The sequence below is a fragment of the Penicillium lagena genome (assembly GCF_028827675.1).
Source record: "Penicillium lagena strain IBT 129212 chromosome Unknown utg000003l_segment0_segment0, whole genome shotgun sequence".
Lineage (NCBI taxonomy): Eukaryota > Fungi > Ascomycota > Eurotiomycetes > Eurotiales > Aspergillaceae > Penicillium > Penicillium lagena.
Genome location: NW_026623224.1, coordinates 2,688,460 through 2,712,328, shown reverse-complemented (window position 1 = coordinate 2,712,328; position 23,869 = coordinate 2,688,460). Strand labels below are relative to the sequence as shown.

General features: G+C 48.9%; 12 protein-coding genes across 12 annotated transcripts; 7 read left to right on the top strand and 5 right to left on the bottom strand.

Annotated features, from left to right (window-relative positions):
• Positions 1-206: 206 nt before the first annotated feature.
• On the top strand, positions 207-464 carry N7510_006293 (uncharacterized protein; the record flags this gene model as incomplete). Its single annotated transcript, XM_056978219.1, is given in 2 exon segments — positions 207-317; positions 330-464. The coding sequence occupies 2 exon segments, from the start codon at positions 207-209 to the stop codon at positions 462-464; spliced, it is 246 nt and encodes an 81-aa protein (XP_056834251.1).
• Positions 465-1,220: 756 nt separating this feature from the next.
• On the top strand, positions 1,221-2,657 carry N7510_006292 (uncharacterized protein; the record flags this gene model as incomplete). The annotated part of the gene is made up of 1 exon (XM_056978218.1): positions 1,221-2,657. The coding sequence occupies one exon, from the start codon at positions 1,221-1,223 to the stop codon at positions 2,655-2,657; it is 1,437 nt and encodes a 478-aa protein (XP_056834250.1).
• Positions 2,658-4,050: 1,393 nt separating this feature from the next.
• N7510_006291 (zinc-binding alcohol dehydrogenase family protein) lies at positions 4,051-5,156 on the top strand (the record flags this gene model as incomplete). The annotated part of the gene is made up of 2 exons (XM_056978217.1): positions 4,051-4,393; positions 4,450-5,156. The coding sequence occupies 2 exons, from the start codon at positions 4,051-4,053 to the stop codon at positions 5,154-5,156; spliced, it is 1,050 nt and encodes a 349-aa protein (XP_056834249.1).
• Positions 5,157-6,623: 1,467 nt separating this feature from the next.
• Positions 6,624-7,390, top strand: N7510_006290 (DUF899 domain-containing protein; the record flags this gene model as incomplete). The annotated part of the gene is made up of 2 exons (XM_056978216.1): positions 6,624-6,635; positions 6,689-7,390. 2 exons carry the CDS (start codon positions 6,624-6,626, stop codon positions 7,388-7,390), a joined length of 714 nt encoding a protein of 237 aa, XP_056834248.1.
• Positions 7,391-8,201: 811 nt separating this feature from the next.
• On the bottom strand, positions 8,202-10,415 carry N7510_006289 (catalase-peroxidase; the record flags this gene model as incomplete). The annotated part of the gene is made up of 1 exon (XM_056978215.1): positions 8,202-10,415. One exon carries the CDS (start codon positions 10,413-10,415, stop codon positions 8,202-8,204), a length of 2,214 nt encoding a protein of 737 aa, XP_056834247.1.
• Positions 10,416-11,314: 899 nt separating this feature from the next.
• N7510_006288 (cyanamide hydratase) lies at positions 11,315-12,211 on the top strand (the record flags this gene model as incomplete). Its single annotated transcript, XM_056978214.1, has 2 exons — positions 11,315-11,540; positions 11,613-12,211. The coding sequence occupies 2 exons, from the start codon at positions 11,315-11,317 to the stop codon at positions 12,209-12,211; spliced, it is 825 nt and encodes a 274-aa protein (XP_056834246.1).
• Positions 12,212-12,967: 756 nt separating this feature from the next.
• N7510_006287 (glycoside hydrolase family 27 protein) lies at positions 12,968-14,511 on the bottom strand (the record flags this gene model as incomplete). Its single annotated transcript, XM_056978213.1, has 2 exons — positions 12,968-13,898; positions 13,979-14,511. 2 exons carry the CDS (start codon positions 14,509-14,511, stop codon positions 12,968-12,970), a joined length of 1,464 nt encoding a protein of 487 aa, XP_056834245.1.
• Positions 14,512-15,731: 1,220 nt separating this feature from the next.
• Positions 15,732-16,913, bottom strand: N7510_006286 (uncharacterized protein; the record flags this gene model as incomplete). Its single annotated transcript, XM_056978212.1, has 1 exon — positions 15,732-16,913. One exon carries the CDS (start codon positions 16,911-16,913, stop codon positions 15,732-15,734), a length of 1,182 nt encoding a protein of 393 aa, XP_056834244.1.
• A 927-nt stretch (positions 16,914-17,840) lies between these two features.
• Positions 17,841-19,467, top strand: N7510_006285 (putative hydrolase, alpha/beta fold family; the record flags this gene model as incomplete). Its single annotated transcript, XM_056978211.1, has 6 exons — positions 17,841-18,533; positions 18,586-18,746; positions 18,800-18,880; positions 18,931-19,054; positions 19,103-19,231; positions 19,282-19,467. 6 exons carry the CDS (start codon positions 17,841-17,843, stop codon positions 19,465-19,467), a joined length of 1,374 nt encoding a protein of 457 aa, XP_056834243.1.
• Positions 19,468-19,680: 213 nt separating this feature from the next.
• On the bottom strand, positions 19,681-20,314 carry loc1 (the record flags this gene model as incomplete). Its single annotated transcript, XM_056978210.1, has 2 exons — positions 19,681-19,959; positions 20,015-20,314. 2 exons carry the CDS (start codon positions 20,312-20,314, stop codon positions 19,681-19,683), a joined length of 579 nt encoding a protein of 192 aa, XP_056834242.1.
• Positions 20,315-20,687: 373 nt separating this feature from the next.
• On the top strand, positions 20,688-21,428 carry N7510_006283 (NADH dehydrogenase [ubiquinone] 1 alpha subcomplex subunit 6; the record flags this gene model as incomplete). The annotated part of the gene is made up of 4 exons (XM_056978209.1): positions 20,688-20,730; positions 20,844-20,905; positions 21,089-21,235; positions 21,309-21,428. 4 exons carry the CDS (start codon positions 20,688-20,690, stop codon positions 21,426-21,428), a joined length of 372 nt encoding a protein of 123 aa, XP_056834241.1.
• Positions 21,429-21,834: 406 nt separating this feature from the next.
• N7510_006282 (DNA-directed RNA polymerase core subunit RPC19) lies at positions 21,835-22,485 on the bottom strand (the record flags this gene model as incomplete). Its single annotated transcript, XM_056978208.1, has 4 exons — positions 21,835-21,968; positions 22,039-22,115; positions 22,218-22,309; positions 22,369-22,485. 4 exons carry the CDS (start codon positions 22,483-22,485, stop codon positions 21,835-21,837), a joined length of 420 nt encoding a protein of 139 aa, XP_056834240.1.
• Positions 22,486-23,869: the final 1,384 nt, after the last annotated feature.

Below are 23,869 nucleotides of genomic sequence, written 5' to 3'. Positions count from 1 at the left end.
ATCGACTCTTTTCTTTTCTTCCAACCTCTTAGTCCTGTGCACCCTCTCGCTCCCTTCCCACCATCATACACCGTCTACGAGCGCTTTACCGAGGCCGAACCCGGGATCAGTTCCTTGTCTTCACGTCTGTCCCCCACAGCGGAATTCCCTAGATAGATGATCGGTTGCGAACAAGCAAGTACTGGTGATTCTTTTACAACGTGAAAATGGGAATCTTGATTGCAAAAATCATGCCGAACCCTACATACGAATTTGCAATAAGATCATTTGATTCGCTCATCACCCTTAAGTTGCATGCGATGAATGTCGATGATGACGTGTGGCCTTAGGGTTCGACACCAGTCGCGGTCGGAAATTGGAAAAAGCAGGCTGACTGCTGCTGGGCTCCTGGTTCAACAAATGCAAGGCTGTGTTTGGCGGTAGAGGTGGGATTGTCAGAGTCTGCTCGACAACAATGCTCTTGATGCCCACGGTTGGCTTGAGACTTACTCCTTATCTGTGAAACCCGTGGATGGGCTTCAAACGCGAACATCCCGAGATCATTTTGTATCGATGGGAGTCGTTTTCTCGACAAAATGCTGTCCTTACAACATCATGCCATCTTTCAGTGCGCCGTAATTCATGCCTCATATTATCTCGAACGAATAATACGACATCTGTCACTAGAGACTCCTACATAAACGGCGCCACTCTGACTACTATACAGCTAGATCGACCCTTCGACAACGTTGCACGTTCCCCACACCACTCCTTGGAGAGAGATTTCGTAATAACCGAGCAAAATCTGAGAAGGTTTGCTGAGCGTATCTGGGGGAAGCAGGTCCATAAGGCTATAGGTCGTCTCGATTCTGATATGTTCGTTGGTCGCACTTGGTGAGAAAGAGAAACCTGGCCGGCGTTTGTTACACGGTGTCGAATCGGGGATTCTCTAGGTCAAGTAGAGAGACAATTGAAGTACATAAATGAAAGCATTCGGATCTAGAGCGTAATGCGTGGAATATGCTACTGGTGGGAGTGTAGAAGTTCAACCGCTGGAAATATTGAGCAGTAGTACAGGCAAGTGGTGCTAGTACTGATATACCGTATTTACAATGCCATACCATGTTTCGGGCATCTGAAGCCACCAGTCTGACTGCCTATGTGTATGCGTAATTATGAAACCAGAGCACCCGTCCATACTCGACTGTCATAGACTATTTTCTTGCCCCTCCACCCTCGTCATGAACACCACGCCAGAACAGATCCTTGACATTGAAGATGCTCTCGTTTCAGACGAAAATCCAGCGCGCGATGAAGATACACTCGACTTTCAGCGCTGCGCCAGATTGCACAACTACCTGGTCGCATATGCCTACATGGCCCGCAATGGAACAAATACGCCCGATCTTGACGCCCTCGCCAGCGAGTCGTGGTTCTTCAACCAGCCGAAAGAGAATATTGACGCCATTCGCGCTCGGCTTGACCCATCATTAAACTCATTCCTTGATTCAATCTATGATCCGATGCCGGGATTCTTTTATTGGGTGAGCAGGCTTCGAATGGAACTTACCGACGAGGTTTTCCCCCTCGAAGACAACAATTTCGAGGGTAAAGAGCGGTTTGTGGTCATATACGACACAACTCCTGATCTAGGCTCCCACTGTCTTGGTGTTCTCTACGACCAGCTGAACCATCGTGCCTCATTCCCATTGACCATCGAAAATTCAGAAAGTATCGAGCCTGTTGCTGAACATTGGGATATGTGGTTTCCACTAGAGACGATTCTTACCCAATGGATCCATATGCTCCGAATGGGAAAAATCACGGCCGATCCACGTAACGAGAGAGACTTGTCCGATGAAGAAGTGAATTCGCGACATCAAATTGGATTATGGTGTTGGCACCCATACTGCGCTGCTCAGATTGATAGTACGGTTGCTGCGATGGACCGCTACACGGACGCGATCGAATCACGCATGCAGTCTCTTTTGCCAATATCCCGGGATGCACCATTTTTTACAGATGCAGAGCTCGATGCGGCTTTAGTGCCAAAGGAGTGCTTTATTCGCTCTTTTCTGAATCGAGTGAGAACCCCACGTTTTAAGCTAATCGCGCCCGGCCTCGAGGTTCCACACGACAAGGAAGCCTTCACAACGCGTCAGATGTTTAACGCGGAAGGTCAGGGCAGGGATGTACCGTCATTCCTACTCTTTGCATCTGCGGATTATGGTCGCACGATCATTTTCAACGAAGAAATTCATCGTTTGTTCTTTGGATCGAGAAATGATGTGCCATTCAACGAAGGTGATCCAGTTCCCACAGGATTATATAGTGCAAGGGTCAATCGATTCGAATACGATTCTGAAGAAACTGGATTCTGCCTTCTCCTCCCATTCGCACTACGACCGAATCTTGCCGACGAGGATGGAGCTAGGCGGAGTGATGGAACTCTCGTGCCATCTGGCTCATTCACGCAGCTTTTCCAGCATGGCGTTTTTCACCCATTTGGTGGAGAACACCGGGCACAGAGATTGGAGAGACTGTTTGATCAATGGACTGAATTGATCGAAAGTGGCGTGTGGACAGTGGGCGAAAATGGCGTGGAGGGAGGGATCGATATGTTCCAGGATGCAGATCATGGCGCCTGGGAGGATTACTGGATTCCCCCATCCTGGTGAGATTTGACTGAATTATTTAGGAGAGAGAAGCACATAAAGAAGGACAAGCAACATCAATAGATTTCAAGTATCAATACATCTCCTACGTACAAGCACCACCATAAGAGTTTGAACCTAAGCAAGAAGCAGCGGAATTGCCACAATTTCCACTTACAGCGCAACAACCTCCGAACAAGGACCCCGGACATGTCATGTTGCCTGAGAAATAGGACCACACTCACCATTAGTGGAAGTATACCCTGATGTCAAACAGGTGCCAGAGTAGCAGTTCGGCGGGTTGCAACAATCATTCCTATTCCAACAATAGCCGCTTGTTGGATAGCAGCTACCGAACTGTGTTCCTACGCAAATTTTATTTCCAGCAAAATTAGGTCCGCATTCATCATTCAACGATGGGCCTCCATTGTCAGTCGCACAGATTCCAGCATAACAGTTTCCTGCGCCGCAAAATGTGGTTCTATTTCCGCAAATCCGGTGACTGTTTAGGGGAAACAAATATGTCAGTCACACTGTCTGCTATCTTTTGCTTAACTTTCTCTCCCAGAAGGGTCTTTGAAAACCGAATGGCAGGGCATCACTTACTACTGCAGCAATCATCAAAGTCAGAACCTGGGCAAGTCATATAATTATTGTTCGATCCACATAGACCGTTAGAACTGACGGTTCCATTGCCTGCCGAGCCACAGTCATTCGTGCATGTACCGGGCGATAAACAGCAGCTGGAAGAAATAGCATATCAACCCATATTTTTATCACGGTACCTTCATACAGTAGGCGTTTGGGACATCAGGATATGGCAAGACTCACGATGCAAATGCGCTGCTAGTACAGGACACAGCCACGCCACAGGATCCATCAGTAGATACCACTGTCGTGGAGACCGGGGTGACACAAATATCATAGTTCAATAATGTCTTCTCTTATGATAAGCCTTCATTCAAGTCAAGTACAGATTACTCGACTCAACACATGCACCTAACTCATCTCCGTACTTCTTACGTATCAGTAGGCATATTTTGTATAAACATAAGAGTGGTAGTCTATGTCTAGATTCTTATGCTTCTTGTCTTGTGCCAGCAAATATGAGGCCTTCTAAAAATTAATATCTATATAGCAGGGCCCATGTGAACACTATTACACGTAAGCACTATTCTGATTCATTCGCTTTCGCTAAAAGTTTTCGGACTTAGTAGACGATGGAGACGGAGATAACGGACCCAACACGCTGCGCGGTTGGGGTCTTACTGTAGGCGGCGATCACCCGTTGTTTAAAAACACAACATGGGTCGTCCCTGGGGGCTGGGATCTTCAATCTTTCCGTGCTCATCAACGAACCAACAAGCTGCTACAGATATTCTTGACCTTGCAACAATTTAAGAGAATCACCAGCAAGATGAAGGAGGCATTTGTCGACAGGGACATCACACTGACCATTCGAGACACCGAAATTCCGGTCCCTGAAGCTGGCCAGGTCCTTATTCGCGTGGTCGTTTCTGGCACCAATCCTAAGGACTGGAAGATCCCTCTGTGGTGGCCAGCAGACGGGACCCCCACCAACCAAGGCGATGATATCGCTGGATACATAGAGGCAGTGGGGGAGGGCGTGATGGGATTTCATAAGGGCGACAAGGTCGCTGCATTCCATCAAGTGATGAAACCTCATGGCAGCTACGCCGAATATGCGATTGCGCCCGAGCACACAACCTTCCATATTCCTGCCAAAACCAGATTTGAAGGTGAGTCTGATTCCGATCAATCATTCTCACGGGAGCTAATATAGATATACGGCCAGAGGCGGCTACTATTCCGCTAGCTGCTATGACCGCCGCACTCGGCCTTTACCAGCGCTTAAAGCTGCCTCTGCCCTGGAATCCGACCACTGAGCCTCTGCCTTTAGTTGTATATGGCGGTGCAACCGCTGTTGGGGCCTTTGCGATCAAATTTGCCCGGCTTTCTAATATTCACCCGCTTATCACCGTGGCTGGAAAAAGCAGCGCTCTTGTCGAAACCCTCATCGATCGTGAGAAGGGTGATACGATCATTGATTATCGTGAAGGTGACGAGGTAGTTCGGGCTAAGATCAAGGAAGCGGCTGGTGGACGACCTATCCACTACGCTTATGACGCGGTGGGCGAACATGGAAGTCATCAGAATATCGGCGCGGTTATGACCGCACCTGGGGATATCACTACCGTGATGTCTAGTGGAGACTACCAGCCCCCTGAGGGAATTATCATGGGCCAAACTATGGCTGGATCGGTTCACATGTCTCCCGCAGCAGGCAAGACGGTCGAAGATAACGAGTTTGGCGCTGCTTTCTTCCAATTTATTGGCCGTGGTTTGGCGCAGGGCTGGTTCTCGGGACATCCGTATGAAGTTCGTCCGGGTGGGTTAGCTGGACTTGAAGGGGCGTTGCAGGATCTTAAAGCAGGCAAGGCGTCTGCTGTTAAATACGTAGTGCGTATTGGCGAGACGGACGGGATAGAGCAGCAGTACTAAAACAAATCGTGAAAGCATAGGGGGTAATCTATTTCGAATATCGCTGTAGCAGCCTATGTAGAATTCATTCCTTGATATATCTTTACAAATGCTTGTATATCCATTGGTGTTCTGATAGCTCCTTAGCGGAGCTACGCTTGTCGGGCTCCCACTGCATTGAGGTAGATTTAAATCACAATTTGCCCCGACTTTATATCGCTTCTCGAGGATTTCTCCTGTTCGAGTAGGAGGATACTGGGAAGCAATATAGTCTAGGAGGATCTCTTCTTCGATTTTGTGGTATTCAGGTGTCCAAGTAACTAATGCTAACGTGAAATTAGTTAACTAGATAAATATTAAGACGCACCCTGCACCCCTTCAGTATATACATATGCGCTCTCGTAAGAGATATCGGTAATTAATTATAGGCCTTGACGGCCGACTGGCTGACAATCTCAACTTCTTGAACACTATTCTTCACAATGTTGTCTATCCCGAAGTTCTCTTCGATGCGAGTGCATATATGTCCTAAAAGGAGATGAGTGGGCTTATATATTATAGACTTCGCTTCGATTCCCAGTGGAGTACGGTGTCATACTTTAAATGCCATTGCTGGAATACGTTGTGCGAACAGCTCGTCCAGCTCGGTTGCACTCCTGCCCTTGACCTCCGGTAGTGAAAATAGGCTATGACAAAAAATATTGCCATGGCGCCAGCGAAAATGAGATAGGTTTTTGTGGCAAGATTGCCTCTGTTCCAGTCAGTCAGTAGCATAACAAGTCTTTGCGAAATTGGATTTACGACAAGCAAGAGCCTTACTCATCGGCGTCGGTGATAATTAACTAGTCTACTTTACTAAGTTAGTTGGTTGGGCCGTCCCAGGGCTCCCTTGAATGGACACGCATATGTGCTAACAATCGACCTCGCGTCGTGAGAGGTCAATATGACTCGGAGGATATGCAGTGTCATAATCTTACCTGCAATTCGCTTCGCGAGCTACCCATATTGAGACGTAGGTTAAGTAACCATAAGAATAAATATTGGTAGGGGCCAGGCAGCCGTCAGGCAGCAGCTCGATAATATTGGTTGGGGCCAGGCAGCCGTCAGGCAACAGCTCGATAACATAGTGTAATCGACCATTCATAATTCACCGAACATATTCATCACCATAGATTATCTTCCCTACTATAAGCTCCGTGCAGTTAGTGTCCCAAATTCATGCTTTTCTATCACCCGTGCTCTCAAATTAAGAGATCAAAGCGTTTGAAGTATGGAGGAATGGTGCTTCCCAGAGTTCTCCAGTCTAGGAAAGTGGGGTATATAAGCAGTAGAATGGCACCCACCATCCAGCTCTTCATCTTCTTCACCACCGAACCTAACTTGAGACATCCTATCTCCGATAATATTGACTTCACTCCATAAAAGTTTTTCGGCGACACTGACTGTCGCAGAGCTAACCTAAGCAGTATACAGTCTCTAGCATCAACAATGCCTGGCAGAGTAAGTCCCTTTCTTTCTCAGTTATAATGTTTTTGAATTGACATGGGTATAAGATTGGAACTCCGGAGGAATGGCGTGCTGCCCGTTCTACTCTTTTGGCAAAGGAGATAGAGCACGCCCGTACCGCTGAAGCTATCAAGGCTGAGCTACGTGCCCTTCCTATGGTCCCTGTAGCGAAGACCTACATCTTTCAAAGCCCCGATGGCCCTACCACGCTCAGGGAGCTTTTCGGTACGAAATCCCAGCTAATTGTTTACCACTACATGTTCGAGCCTACGGCCGAGGAGGGCTGTCACGGTTGCGCATTCATGGCAGCCAACTTTCCCGACCTGCGCCACCTCGCCGACAAGGACACGGCCCTAATTGCTGTCTCGCGCGCACCGATTGAGAAGATCACGCGTTTCAAGGATAAGAACTTCTGGAAGTTCCCGTGGGTCAGCAGCAACGGCAGTGATTTCAACTACGACTTCCACGTCACGCTTGACGAGAAGGTTGCGCCTGTGGAATATGACTTCCGGCGCAAGGAAGAGCTCGATACAAGTCCAGGTAGCGGCGAGCAACCCGGATTGAGTGTGTTCAAGCTAGAGGATGGCGTGGTGTATCATACTTACTCGAGCTATTACCGGTTGGATTCGCTTGCCGGTACTTATGTCTTCCTGGACCTGACGCCTGCTGGAAGACAGATGGGCCCAAACGGACCCGCCGAGTTCAAGACCCCCGCCGAGTATGATGAGGAAAGTAAGAAGAGCGGCTAATAATGGCTTCCTTATCTCAGGGGAGCATTGTTTCCCGCCTAGTTGCTTGTGCCGTTCGTTAAGGTTTAGTCGCCCGGAACTTATGTGGGATCATTTATTCATTTATGCAAACTCCATTTATCATGTCTCTAAAACCCATTCTCTCTGCCTCTTTAGAGAACCTTGCTGTCTATTTTCAACTCTAAATAACTAGTGTCGGATGGGCATCTCCCCGTCTTCCCAATATACTCAAGCGCCCATTGAAATAAGAGAGTGAATAGACGAAAACCAAATCCACGGAATCCCCTGAGCGAGTTTCTAAAACTCGCCGACGTCATAGACGGGCAATCTTCTCCTCATTCTTCCGGAGGAATTAGCAGACCAGTTCTTTGCTTTATCCTCCCGAAAAACAGCTTCGGTTGCGATGGCGAGAAAGAAAGAAATTGACTTGGCATTAGGATGGAAGATAGTGTGCAATTTTGATGCTGATTCATTAAATAACTTTCAATCTATGTCACCACAGGACGCAATGCAAGAGTGTCGAGTGAATCTAATAATAGCCAGTTTGTAATCTCACCATATCAACGACCCCGAAGTATTAGGTGAGCAAGATGGCTCAAACAGCATTGACAACCCTAAGTGTCAGAGAGAGGGGGGGAAGGAGGAGGGTTTCAAGCGTCAAAGTGCTCTTTGTTAGTGTTGTCCAAGTATGTTGAATCAACGCTAATATGGCTTCCAACGCGCTCTAACAGTTTTTAAATAGCAATAAATACAGCAATAGACAGCAGAAAAACAAAGCAGGACTGTCCATGTAGAAATTTCTGGGCTAATTTCATTTCAAATCGAAGCGGTCCAGGCTCATCACCTTATCCCAGGCCGTCACAAAATCCTTCGCAAACTTCCGCGTGCCATCTGTACTACCGTATACCTCGGCGATAGCACGCAATTCAGAATTCGAGCCAAACACCAGGTCAACACGGGTTGCAGTCCATTTCTTCGCCCCGGTCTTGCGGTCCGTGCCTTGAAACAATTCCTTGTCAGAGCCGTCAATTGCCGTCCAAGTTGTGTTGATGTCCAGCAGGTTCGCGAAGAAGTCGTTCGTCAGCTGGCCTGGGCGGCTAGTAAGCACACCATGAGCAGAGCCATCGTAGTTGGCATTCAGGGCTCGCAGACCGCCCATAAGCACTGTCATTTCAGGAGCGGACAATGTGAGCAGCTGCGCCTTGTCAACGAGGGCGTGTTCGCTGCGCATATGCAAGGTCGATCGGCCGTAGTTGCGGAAACCATCCACCAGCGGTTCTAGATGACCGATCGATTCGACGTCGGTTTGTTCCTGCGAGGCATCCATGCGGCCAGGCTGGAAGGGAACAATGATCGCAATACCAGCATCTTTGGCAGCTTGCTCGATGGCAGTGCAACCAGCTAGCACAATTAGGTCAGCCAAAGACACCTTCTTTCCACCTTGCTGGGAAGCGTGGAAACGGCTTTGAACACCTTCCAATGCAGAAAGCACCTCATCCAGCCGAGCTGGGTTGTTTGCTTCCCAGTGGCGCTGCGGAGCAAGGCGAATGCGCCCACCATTAGCACCGCCACGTTTATCGCCACCACGGAAGGTGGACGCTGCAGCCCAGGCGGCCGAAATGAATTTGCACCGGTCTACACCAGTTGATAGAATAGCCTCTTTGAGTGCAGCGACGTCAATGTTGTCGATCAACATGTGGTTGACTGGAGGGATGGGATCCTGCCAGATCATCACTTCAGACGGTGCTTCCGGCCCAAGATAACAGGAGGCGGGTCCCATGTCGCGATGTGTCAATTTGAACCAGGCACGGCGGAAGACGTCATCAAAAGTATCCGGGTTTTCCAAGAAGCGACGCGAGATCTTCTCATAGACTGGATCAAACTTCAACATAATATCAGTCGTCAACATCCTCGGTGGGTGCTTCTTAGCCGGGTCGAAGGCATCTGGAATGATATCTGGCGCATCCTTCGCCACCCATTGCCATGCGCCTGCGGGGCTCTTGACGAGTTCCCAGTCATAGGCGAAAATGTGCTTGAGAAAGTCGTAATTCCACTTGGTCGGAGTTTGCGTCCAGATGACCTCTAGACCACTGCCAATAGTGTCAGGACCCTTTCCAGAACGGAAGTTGCTCTTCCACCCTAAGCCCTGCTCCTCAAGTTCGGCGCCTTCTGGTTCAGGACCGACATGAGTGCTCGGTGCGGCGCCGTGCGTCTTGCCGGGAGTGTGGCCACCAGCTATCAGTGCCACTGTTTCCTCATCATTCATTCCCATACGTTCAAAGGTAATACGGGTATCACGAGCCGCCGCAATGGGATCAGGACTGCCGTCGGGGCCCTCAGGGTTCACGTAAATCAAACCCATATGGGAGGCTGCTAGCGACGATTCTAGCTCACGCGAACGGATGTCCTTGTTTGCCTCCCCGGCAGCGTTTGAGCCGGTTGCATAGCGACACTCGTTGCCCATCCACGTCGTCTCGCTACCCCAGTACACTGACTCGTCGGGCTCCCAGGTATCCTCGCGGCCCCCGGCGAAGCCGAAGGTCTTGAAGCCCATGGATTCGAAACCCACGTTGCCGGCAAGAATGATCAAATCAGCCCAGGAAATCTTGTCGCCGTATTTCTGCTTGATTGGCCACAACAGGCGACGTGCCTTGTCAAGAAGCACGTTATCTGGCCAGCTATTGATTGGTGGAAACCGTTGCTGAGCCTGAGCACCACCACCGCGGCCGTCATGGACACGGTAGGTGCCAGCACTATGCCAGGCCATACGGACGAATAATCCGCAATAGCTGCCGAAGTCTGCTGGCCACCAATCCTGTGAGGTGGTTGTCACTTCAAGCAGATCTTTCTTCAGTGCATTGTAATCCAGACTCTTGAAAGCCGCCGCATAATCGAAGTCTTTGTCTAGTGGATTTGACGTAGCCGTGTGCTGGCGAAGAAGATTCAGTTTCAGCCGGTTGGGCCACCAGTGGAGGTTGCTGCCTGGTACTTTGCGAGAAAGAACTGGACATTGATTCGCGGCCATGGTTTCGAGGCTTCTTGTTGAGGCTTTGGAAAATAGGACTTCTCTGCGCAGATGATGATTCTGTAACGAACAATGAGATATGCTTGAAAGGGTTTTAAGAGGAGAAAATAATTCCTCAAGGGGAAAACAGCGCACACTTTATAATAAAATCTTCCTCCACGGAACTTTTCTCCTAGACTAACATTTCCTCGTTTCCCGAAACCACTTCTGAAAAGCTACTACTAGCAGAACGGTTGTAAGGCCGTGCTTGATAATACAGCGCATGCTTGATAATCAAGATTTCCCAACAGAGTGGATGTTTCCACCAGAAGCGTTTTCTCGAGGCCCGAAGCCATTTGTCAAGGCCACTGTAAAGCTGACAGCAAGAAGGGTCCAGGCCTGTGTGAATAATTATAATATAGCATTACTCAGGCTTCCAATCTAGACTGGTCCACGTGGTGTACCTGTGGGGGAAGTCAACGATTGGTGTGGCGGCTTGGTTCCATGGTTATTACCTAGAGACACGCTACGTACCAAGACTTGACGTAAACTCAAAATGTTGACAGATTTATTAAAGTTCTGCTGGAATGAGCTTATTTCAATTTTTAAGTGGAGTTAGTTAGAACTCTTACATAAGAGGGCTAGGCTTAACTTGCTTGATAAGAATTCAACTCTCTACTCTTCGTATTGCAGGATCCAATCCAGGCAGATGAAGGCAACATTCTTACATAAAGATAGATCTGGACAAAACCATGGACTGGGTTTGTCCAGACATAGATAAGGTTCTACCACTGGGCATTATTTAATATAGAAGATTTCAGTGAAATTATTATTGAACGCCCTGATTTAAAACAGATCTCCCTAATCCGCCGCAAAGCAATATTTCCCCTCAGCCTCTGAATCTTCGAAAATCGAAAACAATGACCCTTACTCGCGAGCAGCAGATCAAGGAATACGGCTGGATTGCGCTTTCCTGCGACCCAAAAGTCTGGGGTGGCACGAAGTCATTCAACAAGGAGCCTGTTCCTCAGCTCTGCAAAGATGTCCCTCTACCTAACACCCCCCTTGTAAATGCTGCTATGGAGTATGTTAGGAAGGAACTTCCTGACTACACCTTTAACCACAGCATGCGTGTCTTCTACTATGGTAAAGAAAATAGATCCGAGGTCAACATTCTGGGATGTTATGAAGAGAAGCGCTGACACGCTCCATCTCTAGGCATGGCCATCACATCTCAGCAATTTCCTAAATGGGAATTCAGTACCGAGACATGGCTTCTGACTTGCCTCTTCCACGACATTGGAACTATCGACAAGCACACTCACGGCACCCTTATGTCTTTTGAGTTTTACGGTGGTTTCCTTGCTTTGCAGAAGTTAAAGGAGCTCAACGGACCTATTGCCCAGGCCGAGAGTGTCAGCGAGGCTATAATCCGTCACCAGGATCCCGTTGAAGTCGGCAGCATTAACACCATCGGCTTGCTTATTCAGCTCGCTACTCAATATGGTCAGTTTGACCTTTCCCCCTCCTTGCTTTGCTGCGTTAATTATTCTTGTCTCTACTCTGGAGATCTGGCCATGTTAATATCGTATCATAATATAGACAACATGGGCTACCGACCCGGGTACATCCACCCCGATACAGTCAAAGACGTCGTCTCTCACTACCCTCGTCGCAACTGGTCCAAGTGCTTCACGAAGAAGATCAGAGAAGAAGTTACGATAAAGCCGTGGTGCCATACTACTGCCTCGGAAGAGAAGTTTCCCCATGATGTCGAACACAACGCCCTTATGGAACCTTATGATTCCTTGCATTAAATTACACTGTTTATGATATATTGGGGTGTGTATTTGATGGATTCTGCACTACTTTTTAAATTCATAAATTGAAGTTCTCACACAGCTCATTCGGTTAATTTCGATCGTCATGTGGGCATTACAATTTGTATGTAGAAAATCATTGCTTTGCGAGAAGTTGAAAGGTCTGTTCATAAGTGAGCGACTGGGAACAGATATTATTGCTAATAAAATGGGCTAGCTACGTGGAATATAGGATACTCACACACTTGTGAGCTGAAGGTTCCCTTGGTCGATTCCGAACTTTGATACTATTTTGTCATTATTATTTTCAACATAGCCGATATAGGAAGCTCCGACTCGGGTCTCGGAGTCGTTAAGCATGGCACTCATAGTAAGCTTTCTCCATTCCTAATAGCGCTTAGTATCATTGACTAGAGTGACCGCCGTAGAGTAACTAACCGTCGTCTTTATCTAGAAGGACAAGTGTCGTCTATTTTGTATTGAGTAGTCCGTTGAATCCACTTGGTGGAGGATTACGTTAAGCCATCCATTCAATGGACTATTTATTCCACAAAGATTAACCATAGCGTTACCTGTCTTCTAGGAATGTCTAGTTAATATAAAAGTGCCCTAGTAGCATCACTAATTTTTCACTGTTTTGTACCTAGAAGACTTCTTCAGGGAGAAAAGAGCAGCATTGTGTCAATGTAATGAGCAACAGCGGAATCAATCCCTCATTCCTTCTGAGGGATTCTGACAAACGTGGACCACGCCTCACTGAGCGGCCGTCAAATAGTACAGTGCACTCTCTCCGGGTCCTAGATTTGATGCCAGATACGAGTTGGTCACGCCCAGATTGGAGTGGTCTGGTCCGCCGGAGCCGCCTCCGCCCAAGACCCGTCGGACACTCCACCCTGGCGCGCCATTTGGCTGCCCATCGGCAATGCCCAGCAGCGACAAGGAGATATTCACCAATTGCACTCCTTGAAGGCTGGATCCAAACCCTCCTTGACCCTGATCCGGTCCATAATTGGTCAGGACCACCGCCGCGTTTTGATTCTGCGAATCAGGACCAGCAATCCAAGCCTGCAGCTGTTCTGAAGCCTGCGAGCCCGGTTGTGCCGTATTGAACGGATTTTTCGGTTGCATTGGATAATTGGCGGTCAATTCGGCCACCGAGAGCACCTCGGGATCATACAGGAGTGTCTGACCCAGGGAGTCAATTGCTGTGAGGTCCGCGCCCGTGATGAGATTAGCACCTGCACCAACCCAGTGAATGGCTACCGAGTATCGCTCTACGTCTGACAGCCCTGTCAAGCTCTGAGCATTTCCCGTGTACATGTTATCCATATCCGGTCGTATCATGATCGGGATCGTTTGCCGTGTTGGGTCCTCTTCCTGCTGGTTGATAAAAACGCGGTACTGTTCAATTGCACGCTGGACCGTGGCAAAGGACACCAATGTAGATTGGCCGGAATTGTTAATATCTTGATCCAGACGCAGCGAGTCGGCGTTGCCGCGCCAGAGATACCAGTCCCCCACGTCTCTGTCTAGTTTCCAGGAGAGATCAAGGCGCATCTGCCGACCGGATTGTTGAATGGCCTTATGATATGCTACTGCTGCCAGAGAGTTGTTTGCAGGTAGGGTTTCACCGGCATCAGGGCTCCCTGGTGTCATATAATCGATCTTGATCATGTCGATTCCCCTGTGTATGAAGTCAGCCTCTAAACAACATCCCAATTCCGGCCCTATTTGTCTCCGCACCGACGGAGCAGATCAACTTACATAGCTGCGAAGTTATTAACGACCGAATTATGCCACTGTTGAACGCCATCCAGGCTGAAATCAAAAGTCTGCCGGAGGTTGTAACTCGGTTGAGATGAATCAAACAAAGAGCCTAATTTGATATCCGTGCCCTCGACTGTGACATTTGCATCTGCTGAAAGCGCTCCCGGTAAGATGTAGACCCCTAGTAGCTTTCCCTGCGAGTGTAGATTGTCTGCCAACGCGGTCAAATTTGGGAAGACCGACGGATCTGGGACCAAGCGACCGAACGGATCTCCTCCGTTGCCAGACCATCCCGAATCAATGCTGCAGAGAGTATATCCTGCAGTCACATTGAGCAGATCGCATTGTTTTTGGACATTGGCTTGGTTGAGAGTAAAATAATCGTTTCCTAGGGCCTGCAGACCAAATGTATTCCATCCCCGGGGTGGTGCGTTGAACCCATTAGCACTCGTTCCATAGAATGGCACGAACAGAGGATCCGCCTGGGCACAGCCAGCGGCCATAAGGGTAGCTAATACAGTAGTCTTCATGTTGCTGGAGAGATGTTTTGTCAAATGGTTCACACGATTTGGGACAACAAATCTCGTTAAAAGTCGCAACTCGACATTCGGGGCCAACATACACGGCGCAGTGTATATATAGTAGCCCAAGCAAAGCACTGAATCATTGCGCAACGGCCGGCTAGAATGACCCATAGAGCTGTAAGCCGGGGTATCTCTTAAGAAACCAGTGTTCCATTACCAATATTACACTGCCACTGAGGGGGACGTGCGTGTTGATCTGCAATATGAATACTTGATCTGCAATGTGAATACTACCTACAATGAAGCCAAAAACCGGATCTCACCAGTTGTGGATTAGATGGACACTAAATGAGAAATTCATGCCATAGTAATTATCCGTCGGGTAATTTACCCCATATCCAACTGCTACATCCTGAAGGTTATTTTCCCAATCAGGAAACTGGCCCCGATTTGGGCAGATCTCACTATATAGAGTTTTTTCGCTTTCTAGTATAAATAAAACCCTAATAACTGGACAGAATACCATCGCTCTCATCTTTCTCATACCTGACATACTCCCTGGTAAATTTACTAGTGCCATGCTATATTCTCCACTTCCCCAATTTAGCTTACAGTTGCCCGGTACGAAATCCAAGTAATTTACCACAGTGCTACTGTCAGTCATAGTTAACCCAACACCAGAAAGCTGAGGCGCATCATCGAGGTGTCGGAATCGATTTATAGGTATTTCGACCAAGTCATGAGACCAATTATCATGTGATATCCTCATATAGAACATTCGATATTATAAAAATGTAAAGCAAGAATGGATTAGCGTGTTTTAAGCAGGCTTGCTGGACCAGATTCAGTGGATTGAGAATGCTATAATCCCGAGATAGATCAATGATCAAGAATTACAAAGTGTGCAAAAATCCTGATGTTGATTGTCAATTTGCGAGTAGACAAACAATAATCATGCATTCAAAAAGAGGGCTTCATCCAATTGCCCCCGGAGTTCAGCAGATTGAGGGGTTAGTAAATGAAACTGTATTCTTAGGAACATAACATGGCCAGAAAAAAGATGGACTCCTTATACACTGATGACACTCTATAAAATGACAACAAGACAATGCTCTGTGCAACATAGTACCTATACACCCACGAGATGACGGAATCTGCAATGCAAATGATGGTACATAAACCCCGATGCCCCCAAACCAACTCCAAGTAAACACCACGAAACTCCTTTATATCATGCGAATCGACGAATACAGCTGGGACATAGTCTGATCATTCACGGCAGGATCAATAATCTCCTGGTCCAGACTGGGCGCAAAAGTAAGCGGGGGATGCTCCCGGACAGTCCACGGGCAAAGTTCATTACAGTTGTCCACGCTTATGGACGGCTCAGCGGGGTGGATTCTTTGAATAGCCCAGTCCTGGTCCGGAAAAGATGAAATGCTTCCAAGAGATCTCTGCGTCCAGAAAGAATAGGTCGCCAGCTTGCCGGACTTGTCCGTGTTGAGCGGTTGCTTGCGAGGACACTTCAACGTCGTGTTGCAGGCACTGCAGACAGAAATGCGTCTGCAGGAGCTGCAGAATGAATCGTATAACCGGCAGATGGTGGTTTGATGCACGCTCGAGAGCCATAGGTCCACAGATCGGTGAGCACACCCGAAACGCGGCGTCATGCATTCCTCCTTGCCGACCTGGCCCGGCTCTGTCGTGAGATGGTACTCAGTGCGAATGACCAGTTGGTTCTCCTCGTTGATTTCGGGAAACAAAGCTACTTTAAGCTCTGTTGGCCCGTACTGCTCGGTGCATGAGTGCCAGCAATATCGGTCTGTGACTGAATTGCCGAACTGGGATTGGAGGGCCGCGAGAGTGATCTGCCGCACGCGCAGATGGTCCACTAGGTCCATCTTGTCCCGGAATGTCAACTTCTTGCACGGGCACAGGTCGACAATCCCTGCCAAGTCTCCGATATTGCAGGTTCGATTGTCTGATTTGCGTCGCAACTCTCGGGGCAAAAATGCGGCTCGAGGATGGAGTTTCAGGCACTTCGAGCATAAACGCCATCTGCTGTTCTCTAGCAGGGTGAGGAACTGCCATCTTGGCGTGACGTAATTGTGTCCGTTGCGGTAGTGGTGGAACAAGGGCGCAAAGTCACGACTGAATCGGAGGGACTTGGAGGCGAGGATCTCTCCAGATATTGCAAACATGCGCTTGCAAGTAAGCGCCAGCGCTGCTTCTGGCAGCAGTGTGAGATGCGAGATGATTTCCAGGAGCAGCTCCGTAGGTAATTCCATAAGATGACAGCGACTGGAACCTTTCTCCGGCTGTCTCTTCCTCGAACGATGTGGTGGCCAGGGTCGCATTTTGGTCAAAATCTTGAGTTTCTCTGTGGCACGGCGCAGGCGATCCGGCATGTCTGTTCTTCTTAAGGGCATGGACAATGGGAGAGAGCCGGTGCTCATTGTCCGGGACAGACCCACGGAGGTTCTTTTATGACCAGATCCCATGAGTAGAATTTTCTCAGAGTGGTGGGCTTGAGCTTGATTGTTCGTTCAGACAGATCATACTGTAAAATAAGGTGAAAGGTGTACCCGTGTGACCAAAGAGGCAGAAGGAAAGAAAAGTCAAGGGTGGACCTGTTGACCTTCAAGTAGCCTGTAGAATAGATCCAGCAGTGCACGAAAACGGTCCATGGGACTGGGTCACCGAACGTGGGTGTCGCGCATGTAATCAGCATTACATATTGGGCGAGGATCCGGGCTGCCAATGCCGTTCTTTGACAGGTATTCCCAATGCAGTAGCCCCGGACATTCTTCAGGGTAGTCCTCTGTTCCTTAGAATAGCATTATTGTCAGAACATCGGGGTCTGCTTATCATGTTGTGGCCCGCGCCGGATGATGTGCAGGACTTCCGCATGCGGTATGTTGGTTGCCGCATCGAGCACAATGCGTGGGCACTCCATTTTTGTGCAACAACATGGCTGCAGACGTCAGCATCTCTTAGTCCGAGAGTTTTCAGGGTCCTGAACAGACTGTGAGTTGCGTCCTGACGGTGTCAACTGACAGGAGAGGGTGACCGAGGCAGGTGGATGACGACCTAGGGATGACTAAGGCAATCATCTTCATAAGAGCGACCAGTCACATGATCTGCTGAGTCATCTACTCTTGATCGGGCAAATGCCTCGGCCCGTCCCTTGTTCAGGCAGTTCATCCGCGCCACGTTTTAGCTGGTCCAGCATAGAAGGAAAATTTTTCATAGACTGTTAGCAACGCTTGTTTGATTTCGCCTCAGAACGTATCCCCTCGTTTTCACGGTTGTTATCAACCTTCTTGTGAGCAACAATGGGCCTGCTGTCCTGGGTTCGTCCGAGTGGGCGGATCTCATTCTATCACTCCAAGGACAACCAGTTACTACTGCAATCAAAGGCTGGGAACAAGACCACTCTGGTGGACGTCTGCCGCAGTGCCACACCGAAAGAATGCCACCTCAATCCACTTCTATTCAACGGCCACCTGCAGACCGCTTGGACCGTGATGAAATACGACCCGGTGCCGATCTACTATAAGCGAAAGGTGTTCCAGGCCGATAGTGCAGCGTTCACGGGACACTATGCGATTGATTTCGTTGTGGAGCCCTACGACATGCCTCCAGAAGGAGAGCTCACCGACCAGGCGAGGAAATACACGCTGCAATCCGGCCTGCCAGAACGAACGTCGTTTTTCTCCGAAGATCAATTTGCGGCTCTGCCGTCGGACGACACAAAACCCATGCTGGTGGTCCTCCACGGTCTGAGTGGTGGCTCGCATGAACTGTACTTGCGGCATGTCCTTGCTCCACTTGTCGCGGATCAGTCCTGGGAAGCATGCGTGGTCAATTCGAGAGGATGTGCACAAACTAAGATCACCAGCGGCGTTCTTTACAATGCTCGGGCTACATGGGATGTCCGACAGTCCGTGAAATGGCTCCGGAAGATGTTTCCCAACCGGCCGCTTTTTGGCATCGGGTTCTCTCTGGGTGCTAATATTCTTACCAACGTAAGAACTGATGAGAGCGATAATAGAAGATATTTGCTAACAGTTTATACAGTACCTAGGAGAGGAAGGAGATGCCTGCCAACTCAAGGCTGCTGTGATCTGCGCAAGCCCGTGGAACCTCGACGTTAGCTCTGTGAACCTGCAGAGTACATGGCTGGGTATGGAGGTATACAGCTCGACCATGGGCTCCAGTATGAAAAAAATGATCGAACAGTAAGCGAACTTTTGTCTGATAGATATGTCTGTCTGTTAACATTTTACGCCAGACACGTCGAGGAAGTCTCGAAGAATCCGCGTATTGATATCGAGGCCGTGAGGAATATCAAGTACCTGCATGAATTTGATCGGTACGCATGATTATCTGTCCTTCTAACTCATGATGTCTGATGCCAAGCAGGGCTTTGCAATGTCCATTATGGGGCTACCCAACCGAAGGCGCATATTACCGTGATGCTTCATCTACGGATTCGATGCTGGCAATCCGCATTCCGTTCATGACCATCCAGGCTGAAGATGACCCCGTAAGTCAACAATCTATGTCCAAAAGAGATTGTATTGACCCACTTTAGATTGCTTCACGCAGTGCTCTTCCGTTCCAGGAAATCACACAGACGCCGTACGGTGTTATGCTGACTACCTCGTGGGGTGGTCATCTGGGCTGGTTTGAGCTTGGTGGCTCGAGATGGTTTGTTAAGCCGGTATGTTTTTCGTCTGGGATTTCTGAGTCTTTACTGACACTCCTTTCTAGGTGACCAACTTCCTGAACAAGATGGCCAACGAAATCGACATGGCGACTCCCGGCATCGTCGAGCATCCCGAGAAGCTACCTGGAAACATTGCCAGCCGTCAAGGGCCTGAGAAAGACCTCGGCCTGCTACCGAAAGCCGAATTTGATCCTGTTCGTCGCAAGTTGGCCCTGGAAATTGTGCAATAAACCTCTACCTCAACAGAAGTTACTACCCCGGCCGCTATAATGACATCCACCTTTACGACCATTGTGATACACCCGACTCGTGACACGCACAAAGATGAGCAAATACGAATAGACATGGAGATAAAAAACAACCGGTGGGAACGCCGAAACCCCCAATCCCAATTAGGTACATAAATCTTGGTATAGACAATGAACAAATTTCGGGCTCTTTTTTCAAGCAAATGCAACGCTCTTCCGTTTTCCTTTAGATGATTTCGCAGGAGCATCAGCCACAGCTGTAGAGCTGTCTCCTCCATCACTCTTGCGCTTCTTCTTGTTGCGAATTGAATCCTTCGCAGCGTCCAACTTGTTCTTCTTCTCGGCTAGTCGTGCTTCTGCTTCTTTTCTCTTAGCCTCACGGATTTCCTCCAGTTGGCGCGCCTTCATCATTTTCGACTCGATCTGGCCTTCCTTCTCTGCGTTGACCATAGCAAGAATCGTCATCATGCCCTCCTGTTTATGAAATTAGTGACTTTTGAGATCTCCTTTTCAAACATTGTTCTCGTACCTGGTCGTCTACAAAAGTCTTTCCCTTCTTCTTGCCTTTCGGCTTCACCACCCCGACAGGTGTGATCGCGTTCAACTTGGGCAGATCCAGTTCCGCCTCTGTGTATACTCTCTTCTTTTTCTTCTTCAGGTTCTCCGGTGCGGTGCGTGCTTTGGCCTTCACTTCTTTTGGCGGCGGTCGTTTGCCCTTTGGCTTGCTGGATTTGCTCACCCGCGACCCAGACGATGGTGCAGAGGACTTGGACGGCTTGGCTCCGCCTTTTGTAGCGGCACCTTTGGATGACCCTTTGATGGGCGCCATTTCGGAATTTCTTTCGAGAGATCAAACGGTAGAGTGGTTGGAGGGCGAGGTCGTTGTGGGAGAGGAATTCAGGAAACTGCAGGGGTGATCAATGTAGCATAAAACAGCTCACAGGACCGTGCACTCTTCAAAAAAATAATAAAACCAGGACAAGCAGTTCCGCGCAGACGAAGAAACCAGTTGAGGTTGGTCTCGCCGCTGAAAAAGAAATTTTTGGATTGGGCAGGCGGTGAGTCAGTGGTGGGCAAGCCAGCCTCAACCTCAGCGAAACCAGTCCCGGTCCATCACACCTGCCAATTGCCCTCTCCACTCACCCTCCTTCGGCAGAGACCGAGCTCCGACTTGAGTGGACATCTCCTCCTATTCACTCATCATGACTATCAACCCGACCTATCTTGCGCAGCGCACGCGCGCCTGTACGTGTCCCTAACAGCACTCTCCTCCTCGAGACACCCCGATGTGTTCCGATCGCTTTGGCATGCTTTCCAAGATGAAAATGATGAAACTGACAATTGTGTCTATGATATAGCTCGCAGCTTGGGCGACGCAAAGTCCCGAGTCCTCAGTTCCTACCGCGAATGGCTTCGTGCGGTCAGTTTTTCCTGGATCCTTTCAACCTTTAACCTGCCCTCCCTCCCCCTTCCGATTGTGCCGGACAGACATTGCTCGTTCCTCTGGACTCGTTGTGGCACAATTGACAATCTGTTGTCTATATGATCGTGGATGCGATAACGGCTATGGAGAATACCGAGCTAATTCGAGATGAGAATACAGTCTCCCGAGATCCAGACCATGTACTCCCTGGGCATGCCCGTCTCCGCCATCCGCACGAAGATTCGCCAGGAGTTTGAGAAGCACCGCTACGTGAGTCAGCTGAACGTGGTAGACGTTCTGCTCTTCCAGAGCCACGCCGAGTTCCAGGTTAGTGTTGGGCATTCGCGCTGTTTCTGCTCGTTTCATATACCGCAGACAGAACACTAATTGACTTCAAAAGGAAACCCTCAACTACTGGAAGCAGCTTTCCCACGTCATGAAGTACTTCCGACCAGAAGAAGACCCCGGTGCGCGGTTACCCCGCAACTTCGTCTCTGGCTTCCTGGAGGGCCGCAATTAGACTTTGGGTCCTGGCTGTTTTCTTCCCATTTTTCATGTCTCTCATCAACATCTTTCCTATCCTCTCCCCCTCATGCCGGTCCACTATGTGCTGCAGTTGAACGAATTGCGCCCATTAGTGGAGACGAGGCATGATGTGTATATAGTGTCTGACTAGGCTCTCAATCATCCTTCTGTCTTACTGCTACCTTCATAGGACCATTCTTAAACCCAGCAATTTTTGATATTTAGATCGACACATAAATCATACAACCATCTTTCAAGTCTATATTCATGAACCCCGGGCTCGTCGGTTCGGGGGGGTAATATGCACAATGAAACACAACTCCAAGACCTATGGCCAGACACATTTTCTATGCCTCAAGCCACAAACGCCGATAAGAAAAAGAACAACGGTGAACAGAAAATCACGACTGCATCCGATCACCAGACTCGGCGTTGAATTGATCCCGCGCGTCAGTGAACTTTTCTGTCACAACATCGCACAGGTCCATGAGGTCATTCATGCCCTTCTCCAGGGCCTCGAGGGCAGTAGTAGAGTCTGGAAAGGAGCTGTTAGCAGGTTTGCCTCCTATATGATCGGATTAATGGAAGAAAGAGTGGAGACGTACCGGAGGTCTGAATACGAAGGTGCATTTTTGCGTCCGAGGGGTGAGGAATAGTGTAGCCGCAGAACTCGACGGCGGGGCTAGAAGAGGGAAAACAAGTCAGTTGGACCGATACCGAAAAGTAAAAAAAGGTTCTTTTCTTTCTTCAAAGGAACCATCCGAGACGTATAGCCACCACTCACTTCTTCATAATCGCATATCGCAGCGCATTACCCATCGTGTGGCCCTCGCCGGCAAACTGGAAGGATGCAGCGGTCTCTGTTGAACCAGGAAGCTGGAAGAGTGGCCATCAGCATGATTTTGCATATTATTCGGGAGAAAAAAGAGACCAACCACGACAATGTGTTTCTCCTCCAACAGGATGGGGTTACCCGGCGGGGTGGGTTCCCGTTCGGCGTCCATCATGGACTGGTCCTGTTCTTGTTCCTGGTCGTGGATGGAGCCCGGCATGTTGAGAGGTGGTGGAAGGAGAGGTAGGAGCTGTGAAGAGAAGTGAAATCTCGCTGGGACTGGGGGACTCGGATTCGAGGTTAGGCTGAGAGTTTGTTCGGGTCGCAGTGATGGATAGTGCGAGAATTCGGTGATTCCAGTCAGTGAGACGGAAGTTCCTCACGATCGAGTAGTTCAGTCAATGGCCCTCGCAGAGACTGAGTGAGGTGAATAATGAATGAAGCTGATCGAGAAAAAAAGTGGGTTACTAGTTATCGATTAACGTCGCCACACCGCCTTCCTATCCTGGATGGATGGCTAAGACTACTGTGGAAAGGGAGGGTGAGATATCATATAAATTATGATATTATTATTATTGTGTTCTTCTCGAACAGATGGTTGGGGCTGTCTACATGGGAATCCCCAATCAATCAGACGTGGATGTAAGACGCCAATCTATGTCCAGCACTAGATATCTATAGAAAACCGCTTCTCGAAAGTTTTGCCCGTAAACAACCTTCCATCAGTCTCGAGGTTTCTCAAGATCATGGAAGCTCGTCAGATCAAGTGCCACAATTGTGCAAGTCTCATTCTTGCAGAGAAAGGACGGTCCTTTTCTTATTATTAAGACGATGAGGTAGCATTCCTGGCGCATGAAGTATCTAGTTTCACATTAATTATAAATTAAGTGAAATCACCTAGCGTAGATCAAATTTATACTTGATAATGTACTTAGCTAAGGCTGAACCAAAAGAACTCTTTTCGAACTTGACTGTTAAGTTGGTGCGTCCCTTGCTCGCACAAGCTTTCTGGGGACCATCCTTTAGGAAATCCCGTAATGAGGGGGGCGTATAGAGGCACGAGCCCTGATCAGCACAATTCTTTAGAAGGCAGAGAGAATGTAAGTCAAGGCGCTATTAAACCTCATCAGTATTCGCTTCGGCTTTCATCAGCATTGTGGTGTGAAGTCCACTTCTCTACTGGGTCTGCTGTGAGTAACACCGAGAGCAGGGTGAGAGTCAGACAGCCCCAAGCCTTCCCGAATAGGCAGCCAGGCAGCGGCATTATTATACCAGGGTCCCAAGTCACCTGATTCTATCTCTAGTTCAACGGAGTTGGGACTTGACAGCCCGATATCTGGTCCGTGTGCGAACGTGGAAGCGGCCCAGTGGGTAACCAGATGTGATTGCAGGACACCACTTGAGACAGGGGCCAGTGGCGTGAGACAGCACCAATAGTTCGAGTCCGTGCATTAGCCGGTCCCTAAGCGCCCACTAGCAGCGCCATATTCTTGATGATCACCGGCCGCGAACCGATCGCGATGATATCAGGGTTGGGTTGTTACCTATTTGTAGGACTAGGTGATCCACCGGGGCGATCGTGGAGATGTCTGAGACCCGTGGTG